Source organism: Chelonia mydas, chromosome 1 (genome assembly GCF_015237465.2).
Source record: "Chelonia mydas isolate rCheMyd1 chromosome 1, rCheMyd1.pri.v2, whole genome shotgun sequence".
Taxonomy (NCBI): domain Eukaryota; kingdom Metazoa; phylum Chordata; order Testudines; family Cheloniidae; genus Chelonia; species Chelonia mydas.
In genome coordinates, this window is record NC_057849.1 from 332,565,205 (window position 1) to 332,589,769 (window position 24,565).

At 42.2% G+C, this 24,565-nt stretch overlaps 1 protein-coding gene across 2 annotated transcripts; it reads right to left on the minus strand.

The window, feature by feature from the left end:
* Positions 1–33: 33 nt before the first annotated feature.
* On the minus strand, positions 34–23,525 carry PRPF18 (pre-mRNA processing factor 18). 2 transcript variants are annotated; one of them, XM_027823328.3, is made up of 10 exons: positions 23,362–23,525; positions 21,348–21,425; positions 18,310–18,414; positions 16,188–16,301; positions 10,770–10,916; positions 8,557–8,625; positions 6,910–7,050; positions 6,164–6,235; positions 4,031–4,186; positions 34–645 (listed from the first exon to the last, which is right to left on the minus strand). In XM_027823328.3, exons 1-10 carry the CDS (start codon positions 23,425–23,427, stop codon positions 565–567), a joined length of 1,029 nt encoding a protein of 342 aa, XP_027679129.1. In that variant the 5' UTR covers positions 23,428–23,525; the 3' UTR covers positions 34–564. The 2 variants fall into 2 exon arrangements, with proteins under 2 accessions (XP_027679129.1, XP_043408674.1); XM_043552739.1 differs by having other exon boundaries at positions 8,557–8,670; positions 23,362–23,515.
* Between the last annotated feature and the right edge of the window lie 1,040 nt (positions 23,526–24,565).

Consider the following 24,565-nt stretch of genomic DNA (forward strand, 5'->3'; position numbering starts at 1 on the left):
CCACTAAAAAAAAAAAAAAAAAAAACAGATCCATTCAAGATCAAAAACTTTTACCAGTTTGGCTGTACTTTTCAGCTGAGAAATATGTGAGTCTTTTTTCTGATAAATACCACATGAAAGATTAGATACTGAAATGTTCATATTTACAGAAATAATTAGAATTCAGTTTCAACTGTTTCCTTCTAATCATCTGCCCATGCCAACCTCAATGGGAAAGAGTCCAATAAAAGCAACAGATGACCACGACCTAAGCTTCTGAGCTGTGGGAAAAGAAATAATGTTCGGCCCCTATGATTTCCAGAATAATTAAAATAAAGACCTCCCCGCCCAAAATCCCAAATGGGTTCAGGATTGGTTGAGTGTAATGTACACAGAGCTTAAAAGAAACATAAATAGAGGTGGTTTGTAGAAATCAAGCTCTAGACAAAGCCCTTGACGTTATGCTATTGCTCCAGGCACACCCCAAGTTTTTAGTCGATTTCAAGTGAAGTCTGGGCTATTCTCTCCTCTCTCTCTGGGTCTTGGAGAGCAGAAAATGATTTACGCCTTGGGCAGCCGAGAGACTCACAAGGCATTGTACTCCACGCATTTGGATGGGTCTGTTGGGAAGTGTTTCTGGCAAATGGTCATGAGCCTCTTCAACCCCTAGAAAGTCAAGAAAACAAGGAGAGGTCTGTAATAAACCAGCAGCAATCAAACCAACTTAACTATTTCCTGGTCAACTTTGAGTTTCGGGCACAGAAGCGACCCACACCAGTGTTACCAGGTTTTTCAAACAGTTAGGCATCTTCCAGAAGACACACGTCTCTTGGACAGGGTAATTGCAAGGAAAGGATTTGCTGAATGCTCCAAACAGCAGAGAGAATAGTGGGGCATAATCTATTAATTTAGTCCGTCGTTCAAACAGATTCATGGGACAACACGTATCACTAACTGTCACTAGCTGTTTAGACCTTAGGAAACTGGAGAGGAAACTGGCACTATCAGGTTAACTGTGATAAATACTTTCACCATTTGTACTTTTTGCTTCTTATACTATACTTAGGTTTAAAATTAAAAGACTGAAGAAGAGCTCTGTGTAAGCTCGAAAGCTTCTCTCTCTCACCAAGAGAAGTTGGTCCAATACAAGATATTACCTCACCCACCTTTCTCTCTCTTATCCTGGGTACACTACTACTGCCTAAGCTATCTGACAGTATCATTCGGACTCTCTAAAAAAAAAAAAAAGACACGTAAACAGCACACGGACTGAAGAATAAAGTGACCCCAGCTTCGGCTGTGGTGTGCTAGGCTGCAATGGCAAGGTACCACTAGCTGGCAGGTGTGACACATGCTTGCCATGAATTCTGCAACCCCTGCAGCTTTAGATTGGAACGTGACCTGTAGCTGACAGGAGGCGTGACTTGGCAGAAGGTCTAGCCCTGGCACTGCAGGAGCTTTGGCCTTTCTGTGGTAAGTGACATTCTTACCTGGCGCTGTCCATTATCACAAGGGTTTCTGGTTTTCAGGGTTCATTAATTTGGGGGTTGGGGGGGGGAAGGAAGCAATTTTTGAGTTTTATGTAGGTGTCCAGAAATGTTTCTGGGCTTTCTTTTTAGAGACTGTAATGTGTATTATATACATCGCTCATTGAAGTAGTAAATACTATAATAAGGAAACCCTTTGTAATGTTCCCTAGTGCAGGGGATCTCTACCTTTTTCTTTCTGAGGCCTCCCCAACATGCTATAAAAACTCCACAGCCCACCTGTGTCACAGTAACTGGGTTTCTGCATATAAAAGGTAGGGTAGCAAGCAGGACAATTGCCTGGGGCCCCAGGCCACAAGGCCCCCCCCATGAAGCTACACTGCTCAGGCTTCAGGGTGGCAGGGCTCAGGGCCCTGGGCTTCAGCCCCATGCCAGGGGGGCTGCAGCTTTCTACCGTGGGCTCCAGTGAGTCTAACATTGGCCCTGCTTAGTGGCCCCCTGAAACCTGCTCATGGGCCCCCAAGGGGCCCAGGACTGCTGGTTGAGAACCACTGCACTTTAATGTAGTACAGCTTCAAACAGCACTAGGTTAAAGCGCACTGGGAAACCTTTACTGAGCACCAGCAGGGTCTGCATGGTCCAATTAACGTGCAATATGTTAAAGCGCTTTAAAAGCCATGCCCCCGTAGGACACATGGCTGCTCCACATAGACAAGGGCTTAGAGACAAGTAACTATTTCTGATGTTTTCTCAGTGCTTATGGTTAAACACCATTTATTTTATTCTATTGTAAAGCAGGGGCATTTTACTGGTGTTTATCGGTTAAAACCAAAAATCAGAAGCCCTAAATGATCACCCTTTGCTTTGGATGCTGTAACCCTGGACTTCTAGCAAACAAATCAAAGTGCACCTGACACTGTTGGGCTGAGCAGCAAAGATCCTGCATAACCCAAATACAAACCGTATCTACTAAAGACTATTATGTGTGTTTGTAGTGAAGACAAAGCACACACATGCGTAAACGTTAACCCTGCATATGACTGTACAGTTAGCCTTGTGGTTGAGCAGCATAGTCCTGAAAATTCTTCCCACAGTGAAGGAGGATTGGGACGGATTTGTACAGAAATCTGCACAGTTGGGAGACGAACACAAGGATGCCCTGGACAGGCAAATTTAGCCCATATTAGAGATAATGGGAAGAGAAACCTCTGCAGGACAGTCAAATACACTGCAACTTGAGAAGGCTACTCGAAGAAGATATCACATAGCCCTCTGGGGTAAGGATTATCCCCATGTTAGAGAAGAAGGAACATAAACGGAGGGACTTCCCAAGGCTACAGATGAAATTTATATTAAAGCCCCCATTAGAGCTCAGTTTTTAGCCCCCAGGGCTGAAACCCTCCTCTGACTTAAGTGCCTAAAGGCCCCTAAGTACAGTATTTTCAGAGAGAACGGCATGAAGATGCTGAAGCTTAACTTGAGGTATTTCAGAAAATACACAGCTTCAAACATGTCTCAGTCAGGGGCCCCAAAAGCAATCTGAGTGACACTTCCTTTTCCTCTAAGTGACATCCCCTAGTTACAGGGCCACCACTAGCTTCTCTGAACGTCCGAAACGGGGGGCAATGTGAGGAAGACATTTCCTCATATGATCCGCAAAATAAAAGATACTCTCCTTTTCCCCCAGGGTAATGTGACAGCAGAGATGGCATCATGGTTCATAGCAGGAGCTGGAAGCCATGGGAGTCTTGGTATTGCAGCAGGAAGGACCGCTCAAAAGGGCCCAGCGGGTAGAGGCCACTGGCTAGTAGGGAAGTTCCTTGCCCCATGGAACTATTTCTGCAGGTTCCATAGAGAAGGTGGGAGGGCTTTACTTGAGATCTGCTGCTACAGCCAAACATGTATTTATATGGGATAAGGAGAGGGGTAATCCTCTCAGACCTACCTGCTCCCCTCTGCTGAGGGGCCCTACCATACATCATCAGAAAAGCTCGTACACCAATTCTTAAAGGAATCAGTTTTTCAGTTCAGGATGTAATTTAACAGGGGGCTCTATCTGAACCTGCAATGTTGTACCCATTTTGAGTTGGTGTCCCTTTAAGGAGAGTTACACTAAGAGAACCACCATGTCTGTCTGGCTGCAGAAATACAAGACCAAGTTGGAAACTTGTTTCATTGTTCAGTCAATTCAGCAACAGTATCATAAACTCCACACAATATGTGATGTTAATGCTACAGGTTAGAAAATGATGGAGCCCAGGAGACTGAAGCATGGGTTTATAGCTATTTCAGCCGTAATGTAGAATCATGATAGGTGATGGAAAAAAAAGACTTATTAGACTCCATCCCTAAACCACAGCAGGAGAGCCCCAACGGGTCCAGGATGCCTTGGTTATTAAACGGATACTGCATTCGGTCAGAGCCAAAAGGCAACAGCCCGTACCTACCACCCTTTATTTTTGCCATATCATTTGTGCTTATAAAATTTGCACTATTCAAAGGTCTTCCTAACTTTTAATGTGAAGCCTCTGGAATCCAGAGTCTAACACTCCTTAAGCCCTTACCTGAATATATTTCCTCTGAGTCTCATCATTCAAAACATGGGCCACATGCTTAGAGAAAATCTTTTCCCGACCAGTTCGGGCATGGATGCCAACCATAGTGACACCAATAGGCCAGGGAGCATTTCCAATGGCCATTTGAAGGTAGGCATCATTAGCCTGAAAAAAAAAAAAGTTTACAAATACTTAGAAAAGCAGAGAGAGACACAAACAGGCTAAAAGCTCAGGGTCTAGAATCCATACAGCACTGGCCTGCAGAACCTGGAAATCTACATTCCCCAGCAGTCAGCAACTAGCTGTGAAACCCCCTGGCAAAGTTCGAATCTTATCCCCGGCTCTAGTGACTGGTCCAGAGGATAGCAGCCTACTACTGCTACCAGTTACTCAATTAGCAGAGTAACAGAGGTCTGCGTTGTAGATCAAAAGATCTATATCCAGCTCATGCTGGGGGGGTCAGTATGGTTCGACATGATGAAATTTGTTTTTTGAGGGCTTTTTTTATATTAGGAAATAGTCTACAAAATGTTCAAAGAATGCTTAATTTTGCAATTGTAACAATCAAAAGTTGGGAAATGCCAGAATTACATGATCGCATACTATATTTTCCACAGGACTCCTGCCTCATGCAGTGCACAGGCTAGCATGAGTCAGGGTTGTGTAGTGAAGGATGCTGTTTGTAGGAGGAAGCTGGAAGATGTGCAGCAAATGAGGCAGGGGATTGTAGGAAGAGAAAGGATGGCTTCCTGGTTAAGGAAGTTGAACGCCACTCTGGAGAACTGGCATCTGTTCCTGCTTTGACACAGCGTGGTATGTGATGCAGAGGTTAATGGTTTGCCTTAATTCTGGCATTTCCCTATTTTCAAGTGCTTGATTTTGCTACCTTTTAATATATTTGGATGTAATTAAATACATAGCATGCATAGTGTACACCATTCTGTACAAACCAAAGAGTATCCAAGACAGCAGACCGTGACAAAGGACAACTCTTGCTAGGAATTGAGATGGGGAAATAAAGAAGGAGACAATGTGTTTTTAAAAGTTCCAAGCCTCACAAAAGCTTCCAAGTGTGAACTCAAAGTGCCCAGTTCAGTCGACTTAATGAGTATAAAATCAAGCATCTGTGAAACAGATAGGCACAGCTGATCCACCAATATACTATATCATAGCCCTATTGCTCTCCTTGGCAATGAGTTGGAAGGGGATCTTTTAGACTACACAAAGCATAATTGAAAAATACACTTTGGCCTTAAAGTGACTTGAATTAAACTTGTCCTAGGCCAGCAAATTTTAAGAAAAGTCAGAGACAAAATCAGGCTTGTTTATTAGGCAGATTACCCCAAATCCTCACAAGTCTTATCATACTGCTGGGAAAGTGAGGGGAATTACAAGGCTCCATTTCTCCTGCCACCCACACAAGCTAGTATAGAACTACCACTGGCATTCCAGTTTCATTTCTGGAGGTGGCTACAGAACGCTCAAAGTAAAATGTAACACTTTGATTGTTCTTGTATGCCAAACCTCTCACTCCTCCTTTAAGCACACTGTGTCCACTAAACTTTTTAATAATTTACCCTCAACATCACCCCCTCTTTAAGCTTGTACAGGACTATTGATGTGGGTACGTCCAATACAGGATGTAGGGAGGGACAAGGTCTTATGTGTGTTTGATATTTTACATACAGCAGTCAAACACATAATGTGGTATTAATTGAGAGATAATGTTGAAATTTCCATTCAAGTTTCCTCTGCAAGTTAATATAATAATTTACAGCAAGATTCTGCCTGGACTTGCAACTGCACTGACTTCAACAGTCTCTCAGATTGTAAATCAAGCAGGGTTTGACCATAAAGCAGGAGATGTATCCAAGACACTTCCAAGCTGCTCTCTTTGCCTGAGAATTAAATACCATACCAGAACCTGGAAACTTGCCATTCAGTTCCAGGAACTATACAATCAGTGAATTCCCCACATCCCTTTACCTGGTGCCTAACCAGCAGAGGCTGATGTCAGTTTTGTTTGAACATGTGTTCTCTCTGACGACATGCCTCTGAGAAGCCAAAATGAAACATTCACAGTATATCATCTAATTAATACTACATGGCTTGAACACTTTAGAAGCTTATAAGTAAGCATACCTTCACGTATTCCCTTTGCAACATGAATTTAATAATATCTGTTATTGATTCTTTGATGTCTGCAGGGAGAGTCTGAAAGAGGAAAAAACATTAGTTTTACTTCTGAGCAATACATAGCTTTTGAAAGCGATAGTATTTTGCACTTACACGGAGCTTTGCGGCCACAAGTCTCAAGCACTTTAAAGAGGATAAATATCTCCATTGTATAAATCAGGGGTTTTCAAAGTGGGGTATGCGAGTTCTCGTCAGGGGGCACGCAAGGAAAATCCTGTATTGGCGGACAACGCACTTTGTTTAGTAACACTTGGCAATCTAATCGTAGGTATATTGTGACCCTATCTCAGACAGGGATATGCGGCATGCATTATTTGGAAAGGGGTACGCAGCCTAAAATGTTTGAAAACCACTGGTACAAATGAAGTAACTGAGGCACACACAGGTTATGTAACTTGTGCCAGAGTTGTGAATAAAACATAAGCAACCCATTGGATCACTGATACACATTATGACATTTGGGAAGGCATCTATTTTAGGCAGGCACTAGGATTCAGTGGTTAAACAGGAGTGCGAGTCAGAGACTGGGGTTCTGTTCCCAACTGCGTCACTGAATGACCTTGAGCAAGTCACTTAGCCTCTCTGACTCCACTTCCCCATCTGTACAATGGAGACAATCAATAAGAAGCACAGTTAGGAAGCAGAGGTGAAGAGAAGTCCAGCTGGACCCTGTCATTTTGAAGATCCCTCACCCTTTTCCGCAGTTTTCTGAAGAGAGGTCTCAGATAGGATTCTGTCTGCTTTTGTGTGGCGCTGTTCAGTTTCCCCTGCACACCGCGTTTCACGTAATCCTCTCTGGCATTCAACTCCTTCGCCCAGACACCCAGAAGAAACTGGAAAAGGAAGGAGTAAATTTATGCCACGGTGCCACCTAGTGGCTACACCAGTAAAATGTCTGCATAAAAGTGCAGCATAAATGTCAAAACTAAAAAAAGCAGGGTTTCAGGAGGGACTTGAATGAAAAGAGGCAAGGAACCGGACATGCCATAAGAGGTGGAAGGTACGAAGGTACAAAGAGGAGAGGAAGAAGGAAACTAGGGAGATGCTGAGGTGGACATCAGTGATGGAGGCAAGTTGGACTATAAATTGAAAGCAGAGATGTAGGTGCGAGATGCCAACAGCCTCAGGCTCACTTGGAATGGACACGCGCTCAGCACTCCCTTCAGACCACGGCCCACAGAATGTTTAACACATTATATGTGAAGCCAAATACATGACTAGGGGCACCACACTTCATAGCTTGTGCAGGTCAAACTCACTGACACACCAGGGGCTCCCTGCATCTGCCTATTTCCCTCAACACACACACACACACCCCTCCCTGTGTGCCACCCTCTTGTCCGCCTCTATTTCTGGGACTCCTCGAAATCTCTTCCAATGCCAGAAGCTGTGTGCCACTCTTTCCTCTCCCCATCACCAGGGGTTCTGTGTGCCCCCATCCCAGTTCCACCCTTTCCCCCCATGGTAGGAGCTCCATGTGCCCTCATTTCCCCCTACACCTGCAAACAGCATTCCCTGAAATTTTAAAGATGATCAGATGCAGCATTAATGCATTCCAGACAAACATAAAAACACCATCAAATTGAACGTAGGGCCTCAAAAGCTCAGCCAACACAACTTGCCCTCACTTTAATACCTGAACTGTCGGAGAGAGCCAGGCTTATCTTAAAATTCTTACGTCTGGTTACCATCAAAAAACACTCAATATACGAACTCACACAACTAGTTACAGCTCAAAGGTCATGGGACTTTTGATACTCTAATTAGTTACCTGAGGACCAAGATATATGACTGAATCACCAGGTGGGTTTCTAGCCAGGAAAGCAGTTTACTTTACCCTAGTTTCCTAAACATGAGTTTCTTCAGTGAAGCCATAGGTGGAGGCCAGTGGAATTCTCTTTAATTCCCTTACTAAATCTTGTGAAAACAGATGGAATTTCATTTTCTCCAATATGCACTGCTTTTCTTTTTAAAAAATGGAGTTTTTTGTATGCACCATATTAGTACATAGTGACCATAATCCTGCTTAATCTCTCTGAATTTAAGAACAATTGCTACTGAATTCATTGTCACAGAACAAGGCATAACCAAAACCATGTTAATAAAGACTGGAAAATAAGGACCTATTCTTCAGAAGTGCCAGGCACCCACCAGCTCCTGCTGGAAATAATGAGAGCTCCCGGGCACTGAGCACTTTTGAGAATCCCACCCTAAGTGTGGAAATAAAAACTGACATGCAGAATAACCACAACTGGCATTTCTATCCTGAGTATATTCAGCCACATTGAATCTTTGCTACGGCTCAAATATAACTAATTAACCAAGTTAAAGTTCTTTACCTTCAAAAATTTGGTTATGATGTCCATGTCTTTGTGATCATCACCTTGTCCTAAGGATTCTCCCAAAGCCTGAAAGAGGGGGGGGGGAAAAAGACAAAGCAATTCCTCATCCTTCTGTGATACATATTTGTCAAAAAAGGAAAGTTGTCAGGTGCATCACCAGTGTTTAGAAACGCAATTTTTACAGCCAGTAGTCTCAAACATTTTGGGAACAGAGTGACAATAATCCAGCACATGTCATCAACATCCATGAAACTATGAATGATATCGAGTGATGAAGAACCAGTTTTACATTTCAGAAACCTAAATCATGATTTTTAATCTAAAAGCATCCCTTGACTATTAATAATTGGCCTGATTTGCAAAGACGTTCAGCACCCATAGCTCAAATGGATTTCAATGGGAATTTACAATCACCTTGAAGTTATTCCACTGTTTATACTATTTAGCTTCTGTTTACTTTACATTTCTCTTAACGGGGTCAGTTTTTCATTTTGTTTTTTATTTTAATAGTCAACTTCACTTTCACAGAAATTCTTAAAAAGACCCTTTCCCGGGTATATATATTTTTAATTTCATGAATTTAATTTTCATCCATTTCCTAAAATTTTTAAAACAAAACCCAAATTTAGAACCTAACCTGTCATGTCCCTTTAAACAACATTTTATTGTTCAACCTCAACTCAGTTTAAAGGCATAAAACTGTGGATGTGTGTTCAGATACCGCTAAAATGGCCAAACAAATATAAAAACTTTCCAAAAATATTCACTTCTTAGCCCAGACCAAGCTGGTACAAATACAGACCCAAAAGGTCATATTTGACAAAGTTAAACAATTAAGGTTTTAAAACATTAGCCCCATCTCCTCCATCATAATTAGTGATTATTAGAACTCCTATTGGAAAGAGAAAAAACTAGTTACCCGAGTGTTTAGGCCAGTAACTGTACGCCTTGCAAAATTATCTTAACATAACATTTGGAAAACATGCCTCAAGAAGCTCAATCTATTTCGCTTAACAAAGGGAAGGTTAATGGGTGACTTGCTCACAGTCTATAAGTATCTACATGGGGAACAAATATTTAATAATGGACTCTTCAATCTAGCAGAGAAAGGTGTACCGTGATCTAATGGCTGTAAATTGAAGTTAGCCAAATTCAGACTTGAAATCAGGCATACATTTTTAACAGTGAGAGTAATTAACCATTGGAACAACTTATTATGGGTTGTGGTGGATTCTCCTCATCACTGACAATTTTTAAATCAAGATTGGATACTTTTCTAAAGATTTGCTTTAGGAATCATTCTGGGGAAGTTCTCTGACCTGTGTTATACAGGAGGTCACAATGGCCCCATCTGGCCTTGCAATCGATGAATGAGCTCCAAGTTATAAATCAGGGTATTTCTCTTTAATAGACGTTTCAAGGGATGTTAAAAGGATTAACTTCTGAAAACAGTTTGACAATTAAGGGAATAAGTCTACACTACCGGCCATATCGACAGGCAGCGATCGATCCAGCAGGGGTTGATTTATCGTGTCTAGCGTCAACTCCAGTACTCCACCTCAAGGAGAAACGCAAGGGGAATCGACGGGAGAGCGTCTCCCGTCAACACGCCGCAATGAAGACACCACAATAAGTAGATCTAAGTACATCAACTTCAGCTACGTTATTCACGTAGCTGAAGTTGCGTAACTTAGATCGATTCCCTCCTGTAGCACAGACCAGCCGTTAGGCTACGGCTACACTCAATTGAAAGACAAATACATAGCTGGAGTCAGTCTGGCTCACCTGTGTGCTAGTTTCGTTAAAATAGGTATTACGATTATAAGTATGTGTACAGACTTTATTGAATGCTTGTGAGTTGCTTGCTGCCTGCACTAATCTCACTTGTAACATCTATATCCCATATTTGAGCATTTGTATTGTAAGCCTCTGACTGTGTAAGGGACAGGAGAGAGTCATTCACCTACGCGAAGTGCTGGTCTCCAATAAAAGTTATGTCCTGACCCAGAGGGAAGGTCCATGAACACCAGACTATCATGGAACATTAAAGAGACCAAAAAATGTTTGTTGTTTTGGAAGAGAAAGGTACCCTTTGACGTTGGTGCCCTAGGGAAGCACCTGTGTTTAAAACCAGCCTTAAATTTCTCTATAACAGTACAAGGACATAGAACTGTATTGAAAAACAGAGTTAAAACCCCCTCACTGCATACCTCCAATTCTTCAATAGTAGTATTTTCTTCATGGACTTTCAGATCATTCTGGGTGTCTTCTTCTCCTGGTTCCTGACCACCTACAATTTCATTCAGATACTGCTGGTCAATCTTATCCAAAGCTGCTTTCAGGTCATTTCTCAAGCCCTAGGAAAGGGAGAAGAAATAGTTACTAGATAATCACGATCTTATTTTATTTTTGATAATCAAAGGAAGCTTATCACATTTGTTCATTAAGGGTCAAATCCTGCAGAGACAAATATAGGCTTGGCAGAATTCAATTTTTATTTTTTTCTAATTTTGGTTATTTTAATTTTTTATTTTAAGATCTTTTTCTATTATTAACTATTTTTACATTTCCAGTTGTGGGGGGTAGGACTGGGATTGAGGTTAGGGCAGTGCTGAGAACAGGACTGCCGGGGGCTCCAAGACACCAGGGTGGGAGGGAAGCAGAGGTTGTCCCAGGCCAATGGAGCAGAGATCCCTGGCCAGAACTGTAAAGAGAATGATGACCCCCCAGCTGCAGGAGAAGTCACACTGCTGCTGAACAGCTCCTGCCTGGGGATGGCTCCCAGACTCCTGGCTGGTGACTGAGCGAACAGGGTTGTGACAGCAGAGCTGCAGAGGGTTCCCTTCATGGCCAAACGGCTGATGGCACCAGATCCCTGCAGACATGCCAGCTGTTACTGACGGATATTTTTTTCCCCTATCGATTTCAGTGTCAGCTGAAATCAACATTTACTGACAGTAATCAATTAAAATCAAATTCTGCCAAGCCGACTTATTAAACGGCTTAACTTTAAGCACATGAATAGTTCCACTGGATGCACTCAGTGGGATCACTTACATGCTTAAAATTAACCACCTAGATAAGTCTCCGCAGGATAACAGACTAAGAAGAAAACCAACCAGCAGACACGGATATTTTCAGGAAAAAAAAAACAAGGAGGACTGACTCAGCTTTCAGGGTTATCAGTATGGTACCTTTCATGAGCAATAAACTCACAAACACAAAAAATACGTCAGCGGGGCCTCATCCAGCCGTCTGCTCTGCCCTGAACAAACACTGACATTTATTTACAATGACTCCAAACATCTGTGCACCGTCCCCCTAAATAGCACAGGTCTTTAAATAATACAATAGGCTATGCCTTACCCTGAGACAAGTTCCCTTACTCCTATAGCTTGGAGTACAGCTATCTACTTATTTCCATCTTTTCAGCAATTGCTCTTGACTACAGGAGTGCTTCAATCATCCATTTTTGTTAATTTCAGATGTTTGAACCAAAATAGCTTTTAACTAGGGCTGTCAAGCGATTAAAAACATTAATTGCAATTAATTGCGCAATTAAAAAAATGAATTGTGATTAATCACACTGTTAAACAGTAATAGAATACCATTTATTTAAATATTTTTGGATGTTTTCTACATTTTCAAAGATATTGATTTCAATTACAACACAGAATAGCAAGTGCATGGTGCTCACTTTATATTTATTTTTATTACAAATATTTGCACTGTAAAAAAACAAAAGAAACAGTATTTTTCAATTCACCTAATACAAGTATTGTAGTGCAATCTCTTTATCATGAAAAGAAAAGGAGTACTTGTGGCACCTTAGAGACTAACCAATTTATCTGAGCATAAGCTTTCGTGAGCTACAGCTCACTTCATCGGATGCATACTGTGGAAAATGTAGAAGATCTTTTTATACACACAAAGCATGAACCTGGATTTGTGCTGGAAATGGCCCAACTTGATTATCATACACATTGTAAGGAGAGTGATCACTTTAGATAAGCTGTTACCGGCAGGAGAGTGGGGTGGGGAGAGGTATTTTTTCATGCTTTGTGTGTATAAAAAGATCTTCTACACTTTCCACAGTATGCATCCGATGAAGTGAGCTGTAGCTCACGAAAGCTTATGATCAAATAAATTGGTTAGTCTCTAAGGTGCCACAAGTACTCCTTTTCTTTTTGCGAATACAGACTAACATGGCTGTTACTCTGAAATTTATCATGAAAGTTGAATTTACAAATGTAGAATTATGTACAAAAAAACCTTCATTCAAAAATAAAACAATGTAAAACTTTAGAGCCTACAAGTCCAAACAGTCCTACTTTTTGTTCAGCCAATCGCTCAGACAAACAAGTTTGTTTACATTTGCAGAGGATAATGCTGTCTGCTTCTTATTTACAATGTCACCTGAAGGTGAGAACAGGCATTCGCGTGGCACTGTTGTAGCCAGCATTGCAAGTTACTTACATGCCAGATGCACTGAAGATTCATATGTCCCTAGATGCTTCATCTACCATTCCAGAGGACATGCGTCCATGCTTCTGACGAGTTCTGCTCGATAACGATCCAAAGCAGTCTGGACCAACGCACATTCATTTTCATCATCTGAGTCAGATGCCACCAGCAGAAGGTTGATTTTCTTTTTTGGTGGTTTGGGTTCTATAGTTTCTGCATCAGCGTGTTGCTCTTTTAAGACTTCTGAAAGTATACTCCACACCTCGTCCCTCTCAGATTTTGGAAGGCACTTCAGATTCTTAAATCTTGGGTTGAGCGCTGTAGCTATCTCGAGAAATTTCACACTGGTATCTTCTTTCCATTTTGTCAAATTTGCAGTGAAAGTGTTCTTAAAATGAACAACATGTGCTGGGTCATCATCCGAGACTGCAATAACATGAAATATATGGCAGAATGCACGTAAAGCAGCAGGGGACATACAATTCTCCCCCAAGGAGTTCAGTTTTAATGTAATTTAATTAAAACAAATTTAATTAACGCATTCTTTTTTTTAACGAGTGTCATCAGCATGGAAGCATGTCCTCTGGAACAATGGTCGAAGTATGAAGAGGCATATGAATCTTTAGCACATCTGGCATGTAAATATCTTGCGACACTAGCTACAACAGTGCCATGTGAATGCCTGTTCTCACTTTCAGGTGACATTGTAATTAAGAAGCGGGCACCATTTGTAAGTGTAAACAAACTTGTTTCTCTTAGCGATTGGCTGAACAAGAAGTAGGACTGAGTGGACCTGTATGTTCTTAAAGTTTTACATTGTTTTACTTTTGAGTGCAGTTACGTAACAAAAAAAACCTACATTTGTAAGTTGCACTTTCATGATAGAGATTGCACTACAGAATTTGTATGAGATAAATTGAAAAATACTATTTCTTTTGTTTATCATTTTTACAGTGCAAATATTTGTAATCAAAATATATAAAGTGAGCACTGTGCACTTGGTATTCTGTGTTGTAATTAAAATCAATATATTGAAAATGTAGAAAAACATCCAAAAATATTTAATACATTTCAATTGGCATTCTATTGTTTAACAGTGCGATTAATCGCGATTAATTTTTTTGAGTTAATCGCATGAGTTAACTGCAATTAATCATCAGCCTACTTTTAACCCTATTGAAGTGGAGCTAAACAACTACACGGGCTTGAAACGTGTTCAAAAATTCCTGAAGGAATTTTATTTACTGTCTTATAGCCAGTCCTTCTTCCATTAATGGCAATGGCAGTGTTGTCATTGACTTCAGTGGGATGAGACCTCTGTCAGCAAGACTTCTTTCAAACATTTGTCTTGTTTATCCTGCTTCAAGTCTTTAGAAAGGAAAAGACAGACATGGGTACTGCACAAAACCAGCGGGTTCCAGATTGACTGGGCAGACCCCTGTTTAGCAGCCTGATGGAGACCTGAGACAGGCTTGAGAGGGTTTTCAAACCAGTGACACCTAATTAAACAATGCTGATGATGAATGAGAGAGAACAGAATCCAGCTCACTCTTTCTAGTTGTGTTGCAGATACCAACAGGGTACACTGGGAAATATTCAGGGCTTGTCTACATGGTGAGTTAGTGTGCTGCAAGCTGGGATGAGAATCTATAGTGCACAAACCTGCCACACACTAACTCAATGTGTGCACCTTGCGATCATGCACTAAAAGTTCTGCAGTGTACACTGACACACTCCCAAGTAGACAGGCTCTAAAACATCTCCCCTTCCTTGAAAGATCATGTCTGATTAAGGCTATGTATGCCCTTACAGCAACATACAGAGTACAGGCACTGCACATGTAGCTACATGCCAGAGTAAAAGGCAGGCTGCATCCATACTTGTCACTGTGGTGTATAGCTAAACACGGCAGTGAAAGGCACTGGCAGGGGGAGAGAATGGGGAAAGCGCTGGCAGCAGGGTGCTGCTGGATTTTCCTGCGGCCTCCCCACTGCCAGAGCCTTTCCCCTGCTGCTGGAGCTTTTCACTGCAGCAGGGAAAGACTGTGGCAGGGAACTTCGCGCTACTAAAAACAGCAGCGTAGAGGTGGGAGGCACTGCTTGGGCATGTAGAGAGCCCATGTAGGGAATATACCCTGGAGGTTTGGGCATATAAGGCACTCTGCTCAACCTGCCTAAGACATGTCTCACCATCTACACGGACATTTATACTAGAGCTAGCTGGGCGTGCATTATCTGTACTTTGCATGCCACCGTACGTGTAGACCAGGGATCGGCAACCTTTGGCACGCAGCCTGTCAGGGAAATCCGGTGGCGAGCCGGGACGGTTTGTCTACCTGCACAGTTTGCAGGTTCGGCCGATCACCATTCCAGGCCAATGGGGGCTGTGGGAAGCGGTGGCCAGCACATCCCTCAGTCCACGCTGCTTCCCGCAGCCCCCATTGGCCTGGAGCGGTGAACCACGGCCAGTGGGAGCTGCTATCGGCCGAACCTGCGGACGCTGAAGGTAAACAAACTGGCCCAGCCCACCAGCGGCTTTCCCTGACAGCCCACGTGCCAGAGGTTGCCGATCCCTGGTGTAGACCTACCCTAACACACAAGGAACCTATCTGTTAATTAAGATGCTATCGTAAGTCACTTTTCAGAGCTGAACTGTACTTTCCATTGGAAAAAAGTTTTAATTTTTTAAATCTAGAAGTAAGGAATTTGAAAAAACTATAACTGCATACCAGAAACAGTGCATCCCTCCTGTTAATAATCTGTCGCTGCTCAGAGGCAAGCTATTCAAAATACTCTTCTCCAAACAGGGATGCCTATAGTAGGCTAAAGTTTCAGAGCAAAAGACTACACTGCTTCCCCACCCCCCCGTCCCCATAGATGGAATGCAACCAACAGCGCAGCTTCTGATGTCACTGCCTTCCAGAGATCTCTTTTCCAACTCAAAGCCCTGAAAACTTCCTTCAAATTAACATGCCCAGTTTGACCATTTTAATAGGGCAAGAGAAAGTAAATCATATTTAAATTATCCTCCCAGAGACTTTATAGGTGGGAACTGAAGGTAATTTTCATTGTTCTATGATTTTTCATCCCTATGAAACACCTCAGGTGCAGTAAGTGCTCAGAGAAAGCTAGTTACACATACAACTATTACTTATCTGGTCTTACCTTGTTAACTTCAGGTGCAAGAATTTCTATCTTCCTCAAACGCTGAAATGCATCATAATCTGTTTCTCCAAACAATCTGATTGGTTCACCTCTCTCTCGTAACCTCCTAATCACCTGCAAAGAGTCAACAAAGTATTCCCTTATGCAAAATTGGAGAGAGAAAAATAAAAATCACTTAATTTACTTTGCATAAAATAGCAACCTAAGCCAGGAGGGAAGGGAAACGCTATATTCTAAGCAGCAGCAGCAAAATGTTCCACTTTGTGGTTTAAATATACAATTCCCACAGCATTTCAGTTAAAGGTAATTTCAATTCAAATATTACTGATCTAAATTCTGTTTAGAATCTCAAACAGACTCCTGGAGTTTTTTACTGACTTATTTTGAACTAATATGCAAGAATATAAACCTTTGATTGGAGAGTGGGATTTTTAAAAGCGCCCAAGTAACTTAAGAGCCCAAATCTCATTGACTGTCCATGGTACCTGTGCGTCTAAATCATTTTGGTGCTTGAGAAAATTCCATCCAGTTTTTTAAACTTTGCAAAATTCTACGCAGCCATTTGACTGGGGAAAGAAAAACCTTTTTCATCAACATGAGTGTGGGTGAGTAGATTTGGTGCTTGGGCTGTTAAGATGTCATGATGTGTTTGTAAGGCTGACTTACATGAAGCCTTTCCATCCATGGATCTCAGAGCACTTGACAAACATTAATATACTTAGTCTCAATATTCTGATGTGGTACTTACATATCCTCATTTTAAAGGAGGGTATACCGAGGCAGAGAAATTAATTTACCCAAGGTCACATACCAAGTGACAGGTAGTGTCAAGACTACAATCCCAGTTCCATGCACTACCTGCTAAATCACACAGCCTCCCTCATCACATTCACTGCAAATCTGCTAACTTGGTCTAGGTTTCCTTTTGTGCAAACAAACAACAGGCCCACTGGTAGCTTACATTTAATATAGGCAAAACAGCACTCTCACTCATTGATAGGACATGCGACATTTGGCAGTGCCACCACTTTAGGATAGCAACGGACTGTCTGGAAAAGCAGCAGTTTGAAGAGTTTGAGATGTTCATTCTGGAACACGGTTCTTTGCACAGACTCCTGTATTCGGACAGGCACTGAACTTTCAGTACATATTGCAAAATCAGGCCCTGTGGTTCCACGTGGTAGACAGCTAGTCAAACATCAGTGGTTACAGAGCTGGCATGTGGACACTCAAAATCCTCTCAGATGAAGTTACAGTTCTTACAAGGGGAGCTCTGATGCATGGTGATAGGACATCACATTCCATACTAGACTGTATGGATGAAACCAAACATGAGACCAACGGCCTACGATGCACATTTTTGATACTTCACTACAGAAAGAGAAGATAGGTGTCTGGCAATGCTAAGAGGGCACAGCTAAGATGCTCTGGGTATCTTAACTGTGAATTTCCACGCTTCCACATGGTTAAGTTTATTAACCTAATTATTAACTTAATTCTGAATTTCCAGCTCTCTACTGTTTTTTGGGGAGGGGTTTTGTTTTACTAACGATGATCTTGTAAAACTTTTACTCTTAAAAAGGTGAAAGAGTATATCAGTAACTTTAGCTTAACTTTTTTTTTTTTTTTTGGGGGGGGGGGGGGGGCGTGTAGAAACATTTTTTAAAACCTTGATTTGGATTTGGACTCACAAGTCACAGACACACAAGCTGGAAAAACAGAATTTGAAAAAATTCAGCCTGCAGCCTTCAATCCTCTAATCCCATATTCATCAGATAGTTCAAAAGATCATCTGGAAGGGTAGTAGAAGCAAGAATTCATGCAGTGATTTGGGGGAAAAGAGAGGCTCTCCACCAAACAACGTCCCTGTGCATTTACCTGCTACTGCTCTCTCTCATTAGTGTTTTGCGCAATGACAAAAGAAGGCCCTTGTATGAGAACTAAATAGAACCACTGCAGTAAGCACTGAGATTACAATTATTTAATTAAAAACTATTATTTTGTAGCAGGACAGATACAACCTGAAATAGAGGGCTACAGATCATTAGGAAATGTAGCCCTAATGGGGAAATTTAGATCCATTTGCTGTAGTCTCAGGTTAGTTTGTGATATTTGATTTTACCTCTTGTCTGGAAAGAGTCATGGGTAACTTCTCTTCTGCCAGTTCTAGCTCCAACCCTGGATTTGATGAAGTCACTGGTTTCTCCTCCTCCTCCTCCTGCTGTACCTACATAATAATAATAATATCTATTATAACAAATCCAGGGAAGTAAACCTATAGTGTCAAAGGTATACATAGTTAGACTGTAAACTCTCTGGAACAGGGGCTGCTTCTTACTATGCAATTGTATAGCACAATGGGTCCTGATTGTGATCAGGCCTCTAGGCATACCCACAATACTAGTAAAACGATACAGATAGAATCCTATGTCAGTATACACTTCTATGGAAGTATGGTTAAGCGTATTACAAATACCAGCGTTTTCCTAAGTGCACTTCTAAGGGATGGGGAAGGAGACCTCTTTAAGGCAATACAAAGACACAGTGGATTTTGAATACAAACAGCAAAATGACTTCTTGTTTTTTGGAAACGCTTCTTTCAGAGACCCTGTCAAATGAACATAGTTCATTGCAAAACACAAAAACACGCCATGCCTTCGTCATAGCTGTAGCATTGGATCAGCAGTTCCCCTCCATCAGAAAAGGAGGTTCTTGAATTAAGTGGAACCACCTCTTATTTGTATGACTTGGTGTTTTCATAGTGCTGTAAACTTTTATGATTAAAGATATTTAAAGACAGACAGCACTCATGTCAATGCAGAGTCCTTTAAAAGCCCTGCTATAAGTTACACCTGTGAAGCTGCTGAAAATAAATGAAAATCAGATGGGCAGATTGATGCAGGTAATTTTCTGGAACAAAGGGAAAAAATCAGAGGGTGCGGGTGAGCAGTGTAGAAACTTTCTAGATGCTTTCTTAGATTTTAAAAAGGTACTTTTATTTTCCACTTCATTCGACAGTATATTACATTTTGTTGACATCTCTGCATCTTGACTATATGTTAAGCCAGTTCCAGTTTCTAGTTTTCTCTAAAACAATTACTTGATGGATGTCCTAGATAGACTAGAAATGAAGCTTTTATATTGTTGCTGGCCAAGACCCCAATCCTGCAATGAGAAATTAGAAGGACCATAAGGCTCTACCTATTTGGACCTACACGACCAGGGCACAAATCTGTATTTAGTGCTACACTAGCAAATCCAGGGACCAATCTTGCATTACTGATTCACCCAAAACACCCACTGATATCAATGGGAGTTTTGGGTCAGCAAGCAATGGAGGATCAACCCAATGGTTAGCATCTAAAAGGCAGATGGGGGACAGTATACTTACTGAAAATAAAACTCATCACTGCAAGGGGGGGGAATAGAAAACTCCATAAGTAAAGATAAGAAAGGAACTAGCTGAAGCACATAAAGAGAAATACACCTCAATGTCAGAAAAATTTCTACACTCTCTAGGCTACAATCATTTATTTTTTGTTTATAACAAACAGTTAGCAGCACATGAGGGAAGATTTAAGCCATTCAGTCAGCTGGACTCAAAGTTACAAGCAATAACTTTGCTGCAATTATTTTTGCTTTAGTGCTTTCTCTTTATAAAAGTGAGTCAAATGCTTACATGTTACTAATGCAGTATAAGCAAAGCAAAGCACCCGCTTAAAAAAAGAATCAGTCTGCTTTCTACCCCTTAGTAATAAATTTTAAAAGTTCAAATGCAGAAATCTGGGAGGCTCTAGAAAAGCACTAAGTTAACCAGAAAGCTCATTTAAAACCTCTCTATAGATCACGTTTTAATTCAAGAAGATTCCTGTAGCTAAATAGATATTCCAACTCCAGTCCTGGGTAACGTAACTTTTGTTTGTGTCTCCTATCAGCCACATCCTGCATTTAAACAACAAATCTGAAACATGCAGGACTGGATTCAAATGACACATGCATGCTGGAAACACCTGCAATTTAAGGAGTTAATAAAACCTTTACAGGTTACCTAAAAACCTACAAACCTCCCCCCTTTCACATATATGGGCCTTCTTATCCCGAGGGACTGCAATTATGCTACAACCTCTAGCCCTAGCACAGTTTTTACTTATGGTTCTTCAAACAACTAATACAAAGCATAACTCTCTTCCGAGCAGAAATGACTGTACAATAACTAGATTCTCAGAACCGTTTCTGATGCACATATAGTGGTCAAAATGGTTCTTTCTGACAAGTAAACTGTATGTCTATATCTATAAAAACCAAACATTATATCTGAGCAGGGTGTTGGACTGATTGACCAACTGGGTAAAGCTCTACTAAAAACAAGTCTTTTTATTTCTGACTAGCAAACATTAAACAAGAGTATATTAAAGCATCCAACTTTAGAGTGAAGTGAGCACCTCCCTATCTATTCATACACACACACCTGAAATAAACCATCATGCTATCAATTCCAGCAAACTACCTAAAGGGATGCTGTTAAAGAGGAAATAAACAAAGCCTTCCAGATCACTCATTTGTTTCAAAATGCACCCTGAGTTTAAGATTGCTTTCTAGTATTTTTGCCTGAAAGAAAGTAAGTTGCTTTGTTAAACTCTTTCAAGCACTGGATCGTTTGGGCCAAGAAGAACAATAAACAATTCGCATACTAAACAAGTTGGCTGCGTTTTTCCAAAGCACCCACTCAATGTTATCTCTGCTGATCTCTCTGGGATATTTCAACATGAAGACCTTAAACTTGTTCTTAGTTTACAAGCTGGCCTTTTTTTTTTTTTTTTAAATAACGGAAGGTGGCTATACCAGATTCAGCGTTCATGCCTAAAACACAATTTAAAAAGAAAAAGGCAAGCTTTGATCCCAAGCCATTTCATGCTTTCCACAAGAAAAAAAGCCAAACCATAACACAAACTTAAATAGCTATATATCATGCATTTTTTTCCTGCATTAAAAATGTTTTAGGAAACTCATACCTCTCCAGGTGGCTTCTCATTTACAGGCTAATGTATAACATTGACAAATTGAACAAAGAACAACAATTATCATCAACAATATTTGGAACGTTGATATTAAATATAGACAAAGTGAGCACACGAACCACTGAAGGAGTAATTACAGTACCTTGTAGCCACATCTTTCAAAGTACGCTGCCTCTTCTTTCTTGGCTAGTTCACTGCGCTTGAAATATTTTCTGTTTCCCTAGAGAGGAGGAAAACAATGTTTTACAGTTTTATACAACTTGATTCCAATCTCCGTTCACTAATGCCTCAAAGATTTGACCAGTCCAACTAGATTTCCTTACAGAGGGGAAAATATTCTCAAAGGCACTCCCAATTTACTTTCCTTTCATGCCAGTCACTACATCAGAGTAATATTAATAAGAATCATACCATCTGGTTGGCTGGTAAGTTCAACAGATACTACAATCACTCCAAAACACCCAGTGGTTTGAAAAAGCTGATCTATCTATTATTGTTTTCATATTATCAGGACTTGAAACTGGTTTATACAACTTCTCGCCCTCCCCAACCCCCCCACACACACACACTTTACTGTGCATGATGAGGCCATAGCTATGCTACAAAACTGAATGTGTAAGAAACCATTTTAATCAATTTCAACTAATGTAGCTGGGTCACTACTAAGGAGAAGGCCTAACTTTTTAAAAGTTTCTGAAACCATTTGAGAGAGTGAGCATATCTACATTAAACAAGGACATTGTTCAGGGATATCATTTGTCTGTAATAGCTAGCTGTTGTATTTCTTCCTAAAAACAGTTTAGTGCATCCACACAGAAACATTGTTTTTTGACAGAACCATGTGGACATGTCCAAATACAGCTCGGTTTGCAACCATGATTGTACAACTGCTTTCTAGGACGCCCGGAACACCCACTGCATAGAACCCAGCTCAAAAGTCTCTCTCCCTGCCTACAAAAAGGCAGTAAATCCTCTGAAGTAAACTATGTCCTGTCCGTGATGGCAACTGATATTATGGTGTAGTTATCTCAATACTTAATATAAAGTACCCTCAGCTATTATATAATCTCAGCTCTTCTAACAACAATAACATGAAAGTCTGGATTTTTCAGCATAAAAGCTTATCATCTAAAGAACTAAATAAATCAGATGGCCTGCAAAGTTGGGGTGTTGTGGTTTGTGCAACAGCTGAATAAAATTCCCAGATCAGGGTGTAGGTGATATAACCACGCATTTGCGTGGGTATGTGAGACAGAACAAGTTTGATTAAAAGTTCCTGATCTTGCTGTCCTCACTCTCGCCAGACTCCACACTGACTTTAAGGAGGATTTTTGCCAGTCTCAGGACTACGTGATCACACCTCAGAGACTTTAGTTTATAGCTTCATGCAGAGTTCACCAAAATAACTTCCCCTGAGACTATTTGCAATAAACTGAGCAGCAAACTTTAGCTTCTTTTCCAGGTTTGTTATATCAGCTAGTCTAAAAAAAAAACCCCACAGAGTTTTGTTGTTTTCTAGTCACCCATATACTGATGAACCCGGAAGTGAGTTTAACTCCGTAATGTAAACGCAAAAGCCTGGGGAGGCAAAGAGAAAAGAACCAGGAGCGATTCTCTTCGTCTCCATTTCATGGGAAGCAACCCCAAACTTTACAAGACTGCCAGATCCCCCGGTAACAGTTGTCAGCAGCGGGTCATACAGTGTGCTGGGAAATCATTTTGGGTCAACTGCAAGTGTTGCCACTTCACTGCTCCCCCTGCCCAGATACAGAATATATCAGACAGCTTGAGGATGGGGGGGGGGGGAGGGGGTGGCGAGGTTTTGTGCCCCTCACTGAAGGGGACACAGATTTTCCTGCAGTTCAAGGTGCATCGAGCGGGGGAGGGGGGACAAATATGATGGGAACAAGGGATCTCGTGTGTCTCTGTCATGGGAAGGGCTGCCGGGGTATCGCTAGAGGAAGAGACGAGGGGCGGGTCACTGGCAGGAGCTGGCCGTGCGCACTGACCTGGCAACGGCTAAAGGAACTAAACCCACCCCCACGGTCCCGCAAGAACCAGGGTCCATCGCACACTCCCGGGCCCCCACCGCGACCCAACCCCTCCACCGGCCAACGATCCCCGGCCCCCTCCGCGCTGCCGGCGCCGGCCCGCACCCCCACTAGCTCCTTCTCCTCCAGCAGCTGCCGCTTCCTGCTGATCTCCGCCTTGAGAATGTCCATGTCCCGCGCCGAGCTCCGCAGCCGGGCCCCCCCTCCAACACCGCCGCCGGAAGCGCCGCCGCAACACGGCCGACGTCAGTTCCGGGCAGGCTGGGCGCTAGGCGGAAGTGGGGCCAAGGGAGAGAGAGCCTGGAGCCGAGGGCCTGCAGCGCCCCCTGCCGAGCCCCACCAAGCGGGGGGCGGGGAGAGCGTGGGCCCTGTGCTTGGTCGGAGCGGGGATTGTGTGAGCTGGGGGGTGTGTGCCTGGGTGTGAGTGCGTGTGCCAGGCGTGCGTCAGGCTGTGAGTGCGTGCGCCAGTTCAGTGTAGTAGCAAAAGTAGTCCACCAGCCTGACGACTTAGAGCCACCCCGTCAGGGAACAGAGTAACAGAGTAACACATCCGATGAAGTGGGCTGTAGCTCATGAAAGCTTATGCTCAAATAAATTGGTTAGTCTCTAAGGTGCCACAAGTACTCCTTTTCTTTTTCCCATCAGGGTAGCTACTTTTCAAAACCACTAATAATGGTCGCAGTCATGGCAAGGCAACAGTCAAGGATTGCTCGTGAACTGATTTGAACGTCCGTCCCCGAGCATCTGTTTTTCCCATTTTTTCTATTCTTTTTGACTCTCGTGGAAAAAAAGAGTATAATGAAGACGTTCAATTTATGGCTTTTTAAAATGTCTTTTGAAGGTTCTGCGGCTCGTACTAATGCTGATTGAGGAGATTGTAGAACCATAGAACCCTAGAACTGGAGGGGACCTTCATAGGTCTTCCAGTCCAGGCTCCTGCGCTCATAGCGGGACTAAGTATTATCTAGACCAGCGTTTCTCAAACTGGGGTCCACAGACCCCTGGGGGTCCCCGGGCCCCACTGATCAACTTCTCCCCCTCCCTCCCGCTTCCCTGGCATGCGGGAGGGGGAGGAGCGGGGACAGGGTGCACTCTGGAGCAGGGGTGGGAAGAGGTGAGGTGAGGGCGGGGCCTTGGGGGAGGAATTGGGAGCGGGGCCTGGGGCTGAGTGGTTGGGGCTTGAGTGGGGCTTGGGGGTCCGCGAAATTTTTTTAAATCAAAATGGGGGTTATCGGGTTCCTAAAATTTGAGAACCGCTGACCTAGACCATCCCTGACAGGTGTTTGTCTAACCTGCTCTTAAAAATCTT

Bases quoted from the DNA above. Each gene is read 5' to 3' on its own strand.
- PRPF18 (XM_043552739.1), bottom strand. From the start codon at position 23,427: ATGGACATTCTCAAGGCGGAGATCAGCAGGAAGCGGCAGCTGCTGGAG. The intron at 21,426-23,361 runs GTGCGGGCCGGC...CCTCCTCTCTAG, and splicing joins AGGAGAAGGAGCTAGTGGGG to GGAAACAGAAAATATTTCAA. The intron at 18,415-21,347 runs GTACTGTAATTA...ATTATTATGTAG, and splicing joins TTGAAAGATGTGGCTACAAG to GTACAGCAGGAGGAGGAGGA.